The 14,097-nt window shown below is 44.4% G+C and overlaps 1 protein-coding gene across 2 annotated transcripts; it reads right to left on the bottom strand.

Moving 5' to 3' along the window:
- Positions 1–3,589: 3,589 nt before the first annotated feature.
- Positions 3,590–13,831, bottom strand: LOC110980478 (uncharacterized). Of its 2 annotated transcripts, none has more exons than XM_022237191.2 (3): positions 13,517–13,831; positions 10,581–10,683; positions 3,590–7,806 (listed from the first exon to the last, which is right to left on the bottom strand). In XM_022237191.2, the coding sequence occupies exons 1-3, from the start codon at positions 13,596–13,598 to the stop codon at positions 5,568–5,570; spliced, it is 2,424 nt and encodes an 807-aa protein (XP_022092883.2). In that variant the 5' UTR covers positions 13,599–13,831; the 3' UTR covers positions 3,590–5,567. The 2 variants fall into 2 exon arrangements, with proteins under 2 accessions (XP_022092883.2, XP_087004974.1); XM_087148848.1 differs by lacking the exon at positions 13,517–13,831 and adding an exon at positions 11,262–11,833.
- Positions 13,832–14,097: the final 266 nt, after the last annotated feature.

The following is a 14,097-nucleotide window of genomic DNA, read 5'->3' as shown; positions in this document are numbered from 1 at the left end:
GAGCTACAGCTAGGTCTATTGTCTGCGCGTCTCCACGCATTTCCATTGGAGCGAAGACCTAGACCTAGCTATTGACAAGAGATTTGGATGCAGCCTCATTTTGAGGAAACAAGTATGCGCGAGTTGCTTCCCGCGCAATACATAATTCTAGTCGAAACCGATTAAAAGGTGTCAGCTTTGCACCAACTGTGGCTATTTAGCAGAAAGGATAAACGTTCTTTCTTTAAGAAGTGCTTTTTTTGGGGGGGGAGCGGGTTAGCGTAGCGGTTCTTCCCTCCTTTTTAACCAATGAGCCCCAGGTTCAAGTCCCGGCTTGGCCCAGGCTTTAAGTGCATTTGGTTTCCAGTCCATACTCGCTCTCGCAGGTTTTCTCCGGGTACTCCGGTTTCCTCCTGCCTCTAAAACTGGACCTTCTTCCTAACCTCCGTAAAGTGATGCTGATTAATAAAGGTAACGAATAAACGTATAGTTATCGGCGCAAATAGCCTGGGTGGCTGGAAGCGCCATTAAAACAAATCAACAACAACAAGTGGTTTTTTTTTCGGCGTTATTCTATAGTCACCGACTTGACGTCAGTTTTGCAGTGAGGGAAGTCTCTTTGATTAGAGGGAATAAAACGAGAATACATGTACAACTAGATGGAGTGGATGGTTCCTTTTAAGTCCAATGAAAATGTCAAATGCTAAGAATGAGGTTTGGCAGACTGGCTGATTCCCGTTTGTCCAAGGTTCGTTGTTGTTCTTGCCATGCCTTGGTGGGATGCGTTGGCACCCTCGTACCCAAGTGACCTCTTGGGAGCGGAAGGAAGTGGAACAGAGAACATGAGCCACAAACATGCCAAGGAGGTGCAGCCTTGAGATAGCGAGTGTCGAACATTAGGGCCGATCTCCCGGGTCATTTTGTACTCCATCCATCCTGATATACTGGTACCGGCCAAATACCAGTATCTGACTGTTAAGTTTCAAACGGGCCTCGAGCTGGACCAAGAGAGGGCGCTATTTTTTTCAGCAACAGAGGCTTCTTTAGTCGGAAATGAACTCCGATGGTTCACGAACGACTAGGAGATGCTTACATTAGCCTACGGTCGCATCGCTATCAGCAAGATGAATATCCCGACCAACATGGTTCTTTTGAACCGATGACGGGTTTGCTACTACTCATCGATTCTGATATAAGGCAGCATTAAGGCCTACTGGGATTTGTGGTGTCTGACAAGCTATCGATTATTCATATACATTGTTTGTTGTGTAGGCCTATAGGAACCCTGTGAGCGGCGTATCTAACCTTTCTGGTGAGAGCTTGTATCCGGATTAGTTAAAACTGGCACTTCTGCCAAGTCTGATTCCCAGAAATAACCGCAAACACGCAATGGTTGGACTGGGTTTTTGTTTCTAAATATTTTCTTGAAGCCTTTTCTCAACAGTGTCACTCACGTGTCACGTGACTGCAACCAATAGGGATGTACTTGATCTGAAAGTCTCAGATTTGCAATATAACAATCAGACTGTAGTTGCTATGAGCCAGTTAGGCTACACCTTACAAGTTGTGTGCGACTGGTTTGGTGTGTTGGCCCTTGCTTTCACATTGCTTCGATGTTCATAGATGCTGTCACAATGGTTAACATTCGAAAGGTTTTACTTCCCCATTCTATATTAAAAACCATCAATTAAAATTGATATAACAATAGATATCTGCGTTGTGATGTGTCTGGTTTGAGGGAAGATAATGTCTGCTTATGAGAGCAGAGATGAGTATGTTGTGGTGTATTATAGACGCTTGAATTAACGAAACAAGAGCAACAATGAAATTGCAAGAAGGATTGGGATTGAAGAGAAAGCAAAAGAAGCAAGGCTGAGGTAGTTTGGACTTGTGAAACGGAAGACGGAGGAGGGTCATTTCATACAGGAGAGTAAAAGAATTGGAATTACCTTGGAGACGTAAGAGGGGAAGAAGACAAGTATACAGATGGATGGACCGTGTCAGAGAGGATACGAAACGCCGGAGAATGGTGTAGACATGGGCCCTATAGACCGACTGAAGTGGAAGAGGGCTGCTCGTTGGGATGGAGGCGACTCCGTTTAAATGAGAAACGTCAACGACGCCTCAACACGTTTACGGCACAGACTGCCCGACCGACATGAGGGCGCCGCACGACACATGGAAACGTAAACAAAGCCATGGTGTAACTCATATAGGAGCAGTGTCATCAACCTTGGCAAGAAATGGGCTTGAAAACGGATGGTCGCCGTTAAATAAAACTGATTCATGGGCGGAACGCAGAAGTGCCTGAACTAATTTTTAACGCAGATTTCCAAGCCTTCCGTCAGTCTCTCGTTTCCCGTTCTGTAAAGTTCAATAATGAACTTAATTCCTCAAGCGGAAAAAAAACAGAGGTCGAAAGAGCCACTTGTGTTCATTTCAACATATTTTAAATTAATGACATACACGTACTCCAAAACGTCAGTAGTGGAAGAATATACTCTTTTTTATACTTCTCTGAGCTGGTTCAGACTGTGTGACAAGTACCTCCACCACGAAAACACAGAGTTAGGTTTATGATTAAAAAAAAGAATATGTAGGTCGGACGCCCCCGACGTACACGTGAAGATGTCAGGGATGTGTGTCACCTATGCACGTCACGTTGCACGCAATCGAACCATTGCATGCGGCCAGAACGGAGATGATGACGGTAGTGCGCAAGCCATGCCGGACAGCAACAGAATGCTAGGAAAATCCGACTCGAATAAAGGCTGTAGTCTTGGCTCTGGAGGAATATTTTTTTTAAAGAGAAGTCTGATATTTCAATAGGGGAAGCTCAAGCTTTTACGAGGCATGAGGTGTAGTCTCCTCTCAAGAACCATTTTCCCATACGAAAGTATCCAGGTGAATGCCCTGACAGTTGTGTCATAACATACAAACTGCTTGTCTGTCCGACTTGGCTGTTACAAGAAGAGAGCACGGCGCCATCTATTGTTCCGGCTCAGTCTATACTTTCTAGCAGATACGTTTCTGCGTTTGCATAAGAGGGGCAAAGTTTTCAATGTGGAAAAGAAAATCACAAGTTCCGGAAGTCCGCTAGTTTCCAAATGAGTGTACACACGTACGTACTTGCTTTGTGCGTGAGGAACGCGCCAATGTGGGCGAAATGTCACCCTCGGATGTCAGGCAACAACTTTCATGAAGCTTATTAAAAAAAAATTGTTTAGGGCAATGTAATATTGGGTTGATTTTTACATCTGTTGCTGTGCTCATGTTGGGCCATTCATATATCGTCTCTCATAACTTGTCAATTGTCGAATGGGGAACCGACTAGGATGAACTCGTCGTGACCGTGAACTGAAGTGGCCTGCCGTCACCTCTCACTTCCCTCCAAAGAATAACCGGGAACTGTTCCGGTTGGACTTTTGGACTCAAATGATCCATTCTTTACGTTAGAAACTGAATGGGCATTGGTGTTACAATATACCGACCAATTGTACCGAATGTTTATTATATGGTGAGCTATTGTATTTATATTAGGAAAAGATCAGTGTGTAAACTTTTCCTGGGAAACATAAGTATAATACAGACTTTCAAGGAGAGAAAAATATAGCGATTGCAAAGCGAAAGTTTTAAATCCCGTTATTATTTCCATATCCCCATTGCAATCAACAACTGAACTGAACTGAAACGAAAATTTCACACTTATCCTTTACTTGTCAAACAGTAAATGTTCCTTCCTCGTGTTTACAAAAACATATACTTTTTCACCTGCCGTGCGGCTTTGTTAAAAACCAATGTTGGGAACAATCGACACATCAAACAGTCGTTGATTGATAAAGTACTGGAAAAAGAAACTGATTTGACGAAAACAGCTCATTAACATAACAGTGATGTTCTCAAACTTCACAAGGTGCTTTTTTTCAGGGATTAAAACAGCACTGCTTCAAGGGTATACCTTTGCATTAGTTACAAATGTCAAATCCACGCTTTACATTGGTGATTTCATATTTCTGAATAACCATGTGTTAGAAATAGTTCTGCTTAAGTTACATAATCGGCCTTAGAATTTCAGTTGGGGCGATTCGCAATACATTGCATCACTGAGAGGTTGCCGCAAGTTTACCTCCGACAAAGGTATGACCGCCTTGCCGCAATTTGCATTCAACGCATGTCAGCGGAACACTTAAGAAATGTTTAATAGATTGGGGCATTTCATACAACAGAAAGAAGAACTATTAATTTAAAATGCTACTCGAAGTATACTTACAATCTTCTTCCATGACGAAATGAAAAAAAAATGGGATAATTCGAGTTCGGGCGAATAGAATTTGTCGACAATTTCCCACAACGCAATGCGCAAATGACCATTTCATGGCAACCTCTTGGTGGCGCATTGTATTGCAAATCACTTGTATTGTTTCTTAAGCTTTAATTGGTTTAACCTTTGTCTTAAGAAACGTTACCGCTGTCACCTTTAATGTTCGTGACGTAATTCATTCCGATCTAGTCCTGTCTGTCAGATTTTTATCCTAAGTTGGCAACATGAACATTAGAAATCTGTTTAACATTGCATTTACATAATCTGCTGTCAAATCTCTTTACCTTTATGAATGCAAATATTAAAAACACTGAAAGCATCGCAAGTGAAGCCTGACAAAGGCTCCCCGTATTTCCTCTTCAAATTGTGAAAGTTATTGGCTTCAAGACCTTAGATGATGTCACCCGTGAAACCATATCAGGAAAACTGCAGACCTATTGTGCATCGATCAGTGTTGCCCTAGTGGTTGGTTTGACTGTCGTATCTCACAGTTATGGCTTGGGTATCACTTTCGGTCATTTCGCGTCTATTGGGCTCGCAGTTGCTACCTAGAAGTAGTGATGTATAGAGCGCAGTTCTGACAAGGCTGGCCTTCTCCTCTTTGGAGATTAAACGAATGTGGAGTTTAAATGTGGCGGCTGTTTAATGCAATGTGCCAAAGTCTAAATATTAAGCGCAGTTTTTTTGTTAAGTAAGCTGTCTAGTCATTGGCATAGTTAGTGACTAAAAGCAGGGAGGAAAGTAGCTGAACGAGAAATCCCAAACGCGGCTATGTACATGCCACGTCATACTCCTTGTTTAAATAATTATAGCGTCCTAGTGTTGAATGAGGTCTGCATAATATACATATCCACAACAGTCCATTCTTTTATTCATTCGACCAGGCAAAATTCTCGAGTGTTCCCCTAAGCAAGTCGTGCTGTCTCTTTTATTCCTTATTCGGGTGGACACCTCGAGTCTCCGCATTGCTTGAGGGACGATAAGGTGCGCTGAACAAGCATGCACACAGATACAAGGGGTTTGCGAAATTAGGTTGTTTACAATTTGACCGAAATATCACATTTCTCGAAATTTGCTGCCTACCAGCGTTAACCAATGAATTTTGATGCCAGTGTTATTCCAGATAACTATTTCTTCCGGAATTTAACAAGGTCAAGTTATCGCACAAAGTTTACAAACGGTACGTTAATTGTGTTTTTCGTTCCTGGTGCGTTTGTCAGTCGCTCAGAATTTCGCATCTTTTTCTCGGGTACGAGGTAATAATGCCTCATATTGGTTCTGGGGGTGTGTTTGGGTCTAAACAGAAGTACACGGGTTCAGCTGGTTTTGCTTCTTCCGGTACACCGGGTTTAAGAGATACCGCAGTCTTGAAATGCGACTGGTTGATCGTTTCCGACTGCCGATTCCTTGATGGCTTGGGTGAAACCTCGGGGCTGACTTTCCGCAGTTTGCCCAGAGAATTGGCTCTCAGCAGCTGCCGAGAGGCTGTCTTCGGCCCGCGGGCCGCACTGAACGAGCCACAACGGTGCAACGGTTTTGCATTGAGGAGATCGTACTCTGAATTTGTGGGGAGTCCGCGGAGCGACTGTGGCTTGGGGCCGACTTTCGGCCGGGGCTGCTGACGTTCGAGTGGACCCGTTGAATTTTGTCGAACCATCGTCGCCGGATTCAGCAGATCGTAGACTTGATCCGTGTCGCGTTTTGCCGTCGCGGGTGACGAGCCACGCCTCGTTCGCGCCGACTCGGTGAAGATAAGTCGATCCGATATCACCGGACCGAGCTTGTCGTAGGTTGCCGGCGCCTTGGGAGAGCGGTTCACCACAGTGGGACTTGAGCCCCCTCTGACGTTAGGGCGTGCAGATTTGGACCTAGAAACACCCCCTCGTGATGGGAATCCAACCCGCTCTATTACATCATAGTCATGCGGCGTGCTGGGGAGCTCCCTCCGTGCAGAGCCCGCTTGGAACTTCCTCAGCTGAGCCCCGGTGGAGGTCTTTCCTATAACTGGCAAGTTCTTTGAATCAAGTTGAGTTCTTTCTGAATGATCTGTCTTAACAGTGTCGTATACGGGCCCATCTACGTCTTTAGAATCATCCTTGGGTATTTCAAGCACCTCGTAGGCGTCATTCGTGTCGTCAGAGACATCCCTTATCTGCCGTTTTGCAGAGGTTTGCTTTGGGGTAGTTTTGTTTTTGTTCCAACTTTTGTGGAATGATCTCAAGAAGCTTGGCTTACTCTTGGAGGGACTTCCGCCGTCGGGTCTTTTTCCACGTTCCTCGTTGACATCCCGCTGGTTGTCGAGATTCAGTACGGAGTATTCGTCCAGGGCAGTCGGGTCAGACCCCTGTGCTCCTCCGGGATCTTCGTAGATGGTGGGCTGGGATTCATCGCTGGTGCTCCTCGCGGGGGAGCTCGGCGGCGTTTGCTGCTTGCATCTCTCTTTCTTCCTCGCTGTCCTACTCTTTCGCGAGAGGAGCGTGTTTAACGTGAACTTCCTCTTGGTTGGGCTGGAAGGCTGCGTTGATGCCGTCTTGATGGGCGGTAGTGTGCGGTATCTCCGATCGTTCCTCGAGAAGGCGTCCGGCTCAGGCTCCAGGATGTGGTACACAGGCTCCACTTTCGGATCCAACGGAATCGGAGAAGCCGGTAATGGCACAGATTTCTTAGAGGCGGTTTCTGGCCGCGGTTCTGTTAATCGATGGCTCTCGCTTGCACTACGTTTGCGAGCTGGGGCTAGTATTTGGCGGTGAGAAGTTAGGTCAACGGAAGTCTCAAACACAGGAACATGATCAAAACTGTAGGACCTACGTTTCAGTCTATCCGACTCGAGGCCGTCCTCGTCCCGCCGGGAAACACTCGCACGTGTTATCAAATCTCTAGGCTTCACACAGTCGTAGGCATCTTCGCTCGCCTGAGTCTCCAGAATGGCTGGAACACTTCTGTTGCTGTCGCTCTTCGACCTGGCGATATCGACTGCCTTCGGCAGCATACCGGCTGTGCCTTTGCTGTTTTTGATCTGCTCATAACAAGACGAGTTCATGTCATTCGAGGTAACTCCCCCTGATCGACCATCGGCAGGCATCTTCGGGACTCTCTTGGACACAAGCTCTGCTAGTTGGGCGGCAAGGGCGTCTTTCGACGTCTGAGGAGTTGATCCCCACCCGGGATCGTCCGACAAGACGTTGTCGTCCGGCTGCTCGTTGGACTGGATCGGCCCGCTGAAGCTCCGGGCGATGTCCTGGGGCGGGAGCACCTTGATCCGGATGGAGGACGATCGACGTCTCTCGTCGAGGTCCTGGTCCAGGAGTGACTTACTGGACGACCGCGCATCCTGCTGGAGCTGGACAGAGTCAGATCTGAACCGCTCAGTCTGATCGCTGTTGGCACAACTGGCGACAGAGTTCTCGCGGGAGTTGGCATTGGCCTTGCCCCTGTCGAATATTTTCAAGGAACTCCCTCCCGTCTCCTTATCATCCGCTCTAGTAGACTGCCTGCGTTTTTGTCTCCTGAAAGAGAAACATTTCAGGTTGTTTAGCGGCTTCCCAAAGCCTATAAATCCACCTAACAAATAAATTTTTCTCAGGGCCACGTGTTTTACCGGGCCTGCACCTCATGGAAGAAGTAATTAAAAATGAGAAATTTCAGCGTAATATTCAACTTTCCCTAAACATATTCGTGCACATCTAAAAATCTGTTGAATGTTTGTGAACTTCAGTCGCGATGATAACGAACTGTACCCCTGATGGTGTGATCTGTGCCACAACTGGGGGGGGTGCAACCAGGGCTGGTAAAACTGCTCCTCTTCAGTCAATGTTTGATGGTGATTGTCTTGGTTAACGGGCACGCCCATTCCCCACTTTAATTTACAAGGATTGTGGGGAAGTCGGCTGCGAGTGAATTTTACCTCTTCCTCAATTAATCGACGAGTTTGAGACACCTACATTGACAGATCCTATGGAAATTGCTTACACGCTTAACCTCCCTCGAAAGGAATTCGTGCAAAAAAAAGAAGAAAAAAGTCTCCAAATGTGATTATCGTCAAAATGTTTATGCGCTTTGGGAGTGGACCGGATTCAGTGAATTTCCTGCTGTTTCTTGCTTGATTAGGGGCCAACAACAGACACCGTAGTTTCAGTTACGAGAGCTGTCAATTCAGACAACAGCTCGAGCAAAAAAGACACAGCAGCAACAGCAATAACACGGACATTATAAAGAACATTGTAGGAAGGCTTAATGACCTAATTATTAAACATCACAGGCATACAAACTTCGACGAAAGAAGCTGGTATCTGTGCGTTTGTAATGCATGAAACAACCACAGGTCTCATACACCTACAAACATTTCTTAAACAAATATCAAAAGTCGTGCAAGCAGCAGACGCCAGGAACAGAACTTGCCAGAATGTTGGGTTAACTAATTAACCCTTTCCCGATTTCACCTTACCGTGCTCATTTTTACAATATTTCTAAAGGGAAAATGGGACCATTTATTTTAACACAGAGGCCTAAGTACATTTTTCAGGGTGGGGTAATAACACACACAGCTGGGTGAGAAAATCGATAATACCAAACACTGTACTGAAACCATCCATTCACAAAGTCTTGGTTTTGCCACCCCGACCAGCCCTGTTTGAGAAATGCGCCATTTGGCCTTTGGAAGATAGCTTGCCTAGCAAATGCACAGTAGACTTTGGATCAATTTTTTCTTCGTTGAGCTCAACCTTCTTACAGGGACCTATTTCCGTGTGTCGCTCTCAACCTCAAAATAAAATTAGAGGTGTCGGAGTCGCTTTGAAAATGTGAAGTAAAAATCCAGCTTGCATTGGTGTATTCACCGCTGGCAAGTGGAGAAAGGATAAGATTTTCACTCTCAGTTTCTCTTAGCAACTACAGCTTTTGATATTACTCCAGTGAGATATCATATCAACATTAAAGGTCATTCTTGTTGGCACAGATCAGTGTAATATAAAGCTTTATATTTCACACTCGAAATGCCTATTCCAAGGAGCTTCTGAAACGTTGCCCTGTTTGCCAAGAATTTGATTCCTCTGAAAAGTTTTCCTGACTAGAGTCAAAAAGGAGTCTGTTACTCTCACCGTCAGAATTACACAGTTATATGTTGGAGTTTGTCATGACAATTGGAATCCGGTCGTTTTATATACCCTATAAGCGTGACTTTTTGCTTCGTGTTGCAATCGTTATTCGTGTGACTGATTGTTGTCAGAATGCCGATCTCGGAGTTTCGATGCTGCTGAATGCAGACGTGTTTGTGGCAGTATAAAGGTTGGTTGCAAAGAAGGCTCCTCTTCAAAATGAAATTTATTTAAAAAAAAAAGCCTAACGAAGTCTGACTGTGGTTGTGGAAGCTAATGTTGTGTCAGTGTGTATTTGCCTCGGCGAACTTTGTTTTCTCGTCAAAGCTGTAAATGCTGAGGCAGTCGAGGCTATCCCTGCCCCTAATAGGTCACGTACCAGCTTGGGCATCTGTTCAAATCAGTAATGTTTCTTGACCACATTCCAGTACATGTCGGAAATTTTGCGGTCTGGGGGCTTCCATGTGCCAAACGAAAATTGGCGTGCAAAGACCGGTTTAGAATCGAAAAGAAATTTCAATTAAAGGTCTGCCTCAAAGGAGGCCTCAAAACCTCGAAAGTACAGGTAACCTTCTCAGAGATGCACTGATTGATTTCAGTTAAGCTTGAGATTTCCTTTCTTAATACACATGTTTAACGCCTTATAACTATTGACGTTTCTGTCATCATAGCTTTCATTTGATGTAAATTTAGTTTGTAAGATCATGCAAAATAACTCTGATAATCAGACTGGGGAAGAGTGTCTTCCCAATCGTATGAACATTGTCCCTGTGAGGATCGTTCTTTAGTTAGTGCTGCAGCATAAAATGTGCCGATTGTTTCAAACAGCCGTCAGAGACAGCGATTTCGAGTGTGAGTACACCTTTCTGTCACTTTGTTTTCACTGATGGTTTTGCTTTGATGGCTCGATCATGACGCACAGCTTGGCGCAGTTATCAAGGCCCACATTACCAACATCAACCCTCCAATCATTTCACAGCGTTTGGTTTGTGATGCGGCGCAGTGTCGAAAATTCACGATCGGATCTGAGTACCACTTAATGGCGCAAATAGTAGACTACAGTGTACATGAATATGATTCCTCCACTATCAAGGCTTCAAGTCCAGACCTGGTTTTAATTTGATGCTCACATCATGTAAATGAAAACAATGTTTGCAGACGGTAGACTATAATTATTTTGTACTCACCATCTACGGTAGAAGAGACACCCGTGAACGAAAACACACACGACAATGATGATCCCTGCTGCCACGTACAGTATGATGGACATGTTCTCGGTCCAGAACATCTCTGCATAATGAAAAGAGACCGGGAAGCAACGGGCAAAAATGAATATAAACAGGAAAACAGACTCACTGAAAACAAAACCTCCAGTGTTTGCTCTCGAGTATGGAGCGCCAATGCTACAAAACTGCGACAAGCTCTCATAAAGCAAAATGTAGCATGAGTGATGCGTTATGATGCGTTTTTTTAATAAATCGGCAAGTTTTGTTTTGTTTTGTCCAAAGAGTCCCTTCAGGTGATATGAAAACAAAACACTTTTGTGCTGTCCGAGTTAAACAAGTTAAACAAAGACAATAATGGTAAGGAGATACTTAAATCGTCAAACAATAGGTGGGAAACTATTTGTACTGCCATATTGAACACTTATTATTCGAGTTATATAGTCTTACACACCGCAGGAAACCTGATCTTTGGACCGGGGACAATCAAAACTCACGCTGGATGTTGCTCTGTGGTGTGGAAATGCCACAATGATTTTTATCAGAAAACAAAGGAAATGTGTCAGAAGGAGAGAGGAATATTAAAACAGTTCGCTGCAACAGCGCTGATTACTATAGGCAAAGCCTGCGCTTTACAAGTCGTACAGTGACATGAATGAGCAACTTGTCGTCAAGGGAGAACATCAATCCTGCCAAGAGGTTGTCACACAGCTCGTTTTGGCGTTTCTTGAAAGGCTTCACAACAAGTCTCATCATTTTTGAGCCGCTCTTTAAACTCGAACTTTCGGGTATCACTTGCGTTGGTGTAGCACCAGAGCTTTTTGTAGATTGTCCATATGGTGCACTGACGGCGGCTGAATTCACCATTTTCGATTCCAACAACTGAGACACTCATTTCGCAACTCTATGAACAGTTTTGTGTCACACAAGAGAAAAGCACTTTCACTTCACTCATACACGCTACTACTCAGTAATAATGTGCTTCGGTTATTTCCTATGATCACGATTATAAAGAGGGCGCTTGGCATCGTTGATGTGGGATTGCTGTGGACTCCGACAAAGAATTAGTATGGCATGCTTGTGGAACTTCTGTATGCTCCAAATATTTAGTTCACAATCTAAATCTACATTTAACATATAATTGAACACAATGTTGATATCACTTTTCTACAAGTTCCACTGCTACGTGCCCAATTCCTAAACACAAAATGAATTATCTACTCCTGAAACTATCTTTCAATGCCAAGCATGTCCAGTACATGTATCTAAACAAGCTTGAACCTTATGCCAAGAAAATATTAATTTAAAATAAGTGTTTAATTGCTCAGCAAAATATCTTCAGTGTCACGTTTGCCCTATTTCAAGGCTTCAAAACAAATCATGTCAACTTTGGTGGATGAACTTGAAATACTCGCTTCGTTCATGAATGTTTTCCGACTGCAATGTGTTGATATATGAGCGTCAGTAAGACAACGCATCGTTTTTCAACTCCAATAACTAGAATGTGGCGTTTGACGATATGTGCTTCACTACACCAAAGGTCAACCTGGCGTCGTTTGGCCTTGGATGGATTACCAGCGAGGATGCGGGCAGCAACTGTCAGATAAGAAACCTCGCTGGCTCCCGCACGTCTCGACGCACTCGAACACCCTCAACGCCTAAAACGCGGAAGTTTTATCTTTCAGCACGGTAACGCATCCGCTGTACTTTGTTTGAGATGTTAATTTGCTTACCAGATGTGAAAGGTCACCCAGGCAATGAAAACGTTCCGATTTCACATGCACCGGGATAATTTGGGAAAGGTGAGATGGGTATTTTCCACTTAGTCGTAAATTCTAACAATAATTCATCGGAAAACAAAATGTCCTCCAGGTGGAGAAAGCCTGAGATGCCAGAGCTATACACAAAACAGAAACTTTTAAAACGGTTCAGTTTCACAAAACCTTTCCAGTTGTCCCTAACAGACGATTGTGTAAAGCCTACACAGATTACTCTGAGATTGTCATCCCCGGCGGGGATCATCCGTGACTTTCAAAGAAAGGTCGTTTCGAACCCAGCCGGAAGGCAGAAATTGTGCTGGACCCACAAGAAGATTTTCTGAGAGCTAAAGTTACCTCATCGATTCCTGTTCTGCTCATGTTTGTTTATAGCGAAGAACTTTGCTCCAAAGAATTTTGTAGGTAGACCGTAGCCCCGTGATGATGCCAGTGCATCTAGACTCGGTACCGTGTTTATGTCTGGGCACACTGATTCCCTGCCACGCACGCGTTTGAATCTGCAGTGGACCGAACTGCCCGGCCCAGTGCAGTGTCACCAAGCCTGCGAGTTTCGTGCAGACAATCTTTTACGCGTTTCTTTCACCGAGTTCTCGAAAGCCTATACAATGGAAATTCAAGCAAGTTCCTTTTTTTAATATCTTCTTGAACATTTAAAGTGCTGTTATTCACAGAATCGCTAAAATGATATGAAATACACACGATCCCGAACAGACATTTACCTCAACGATGTGTCTTTTATGTGAATAGTATGAGACGGGGACATTCTTTCCTAAGAAATAAATAATTCATATTTTAACCTCTTTTTCTTCTTCTTTTTTTTTTACTTCCAGCGCAATCTTTAGCCCCCGTTACTCGATTTAATAAATGGAGTTCCTTGATGAGTCGTACACCAACGCTGCTTGTTACTCCTCGTTTAAACAAGCAAAATACCTTCCCGTAAGTGTTGTCGATGTTCGAACTCCCATTTTTGGCATGTTCTACGATGGGATTTTTAAAGGTTATTTTATATTTTTCCCCCTCCGGGGATCAAAAAGCTGGTTTGGTTTCTCGGCATGACCCCACTGCAACTGCATATCAAATCCAATGACGACTTAAAACTTAACGATGTGCATGTATACCTACCCAGCGAAGAGGCTGTCGTGTTGGCGGCATCCTCTTCATTACTCGTGGGGGGGCTTCCCGTAGAAATGTTACTGCTTGCCATCTTTGGAGTTTCTTTAGCGAGGCAATGTCCGAGGACAGATTTACTTATTCCAAGCGATGCCGATTCATTGCCTTCAAACCGTAAAGCAACTGCAACCAGAAAGACACGATATCCTTGTTGCCGGCGTGTCGTCTCTCCAGGCAGCGTTTGTCAAATTGATGGTATCTCCTGAATTACAGCCCAGGAACTGCCCTGACTAGCTTCGGCCTATTGTTTCCCACGAGTGCTAAATCATTTATCGATTACGAAATCGGTGTCCTAGATTTCATGGTTATACCCCGCTCTTATCTAGATCACATACAGTTGTCATGTGTTCTCAGGCTGAACCGCAGACCGGACCGCGCCCCGTACGGTCGTACTATTTCGGTCTTTTCCAATTTGTGTGCCCAAGATTGATTGTTGTGTACAATTTTGGCCTTATGCTGTGCAAACATGGCCGATTGACATGTCACGCCTTCTGATGATGCCTGGAAGGGGTATGCTTGCTCCTTCTCGTTGC

Source organism: Acanthaster planci, linkage group LG18 (assembly GCF_054643075.1).
Source record: "Acanthaster planci isolate LZ-2023a linkage group LG18, COTS_SCS, whole genome shotgun sequence".
Lineage (NCBI taxonomy): Eukaryota > Metazoa > Echinodermata > Asteroidea > Valvatida > Acanthasteridae > Acanthaster > Acanthaster planci.
Note: the sequence above shows the minus strand (reverse complement) of the source record. Positions and strands in the feature narration are given on the sequence as shown.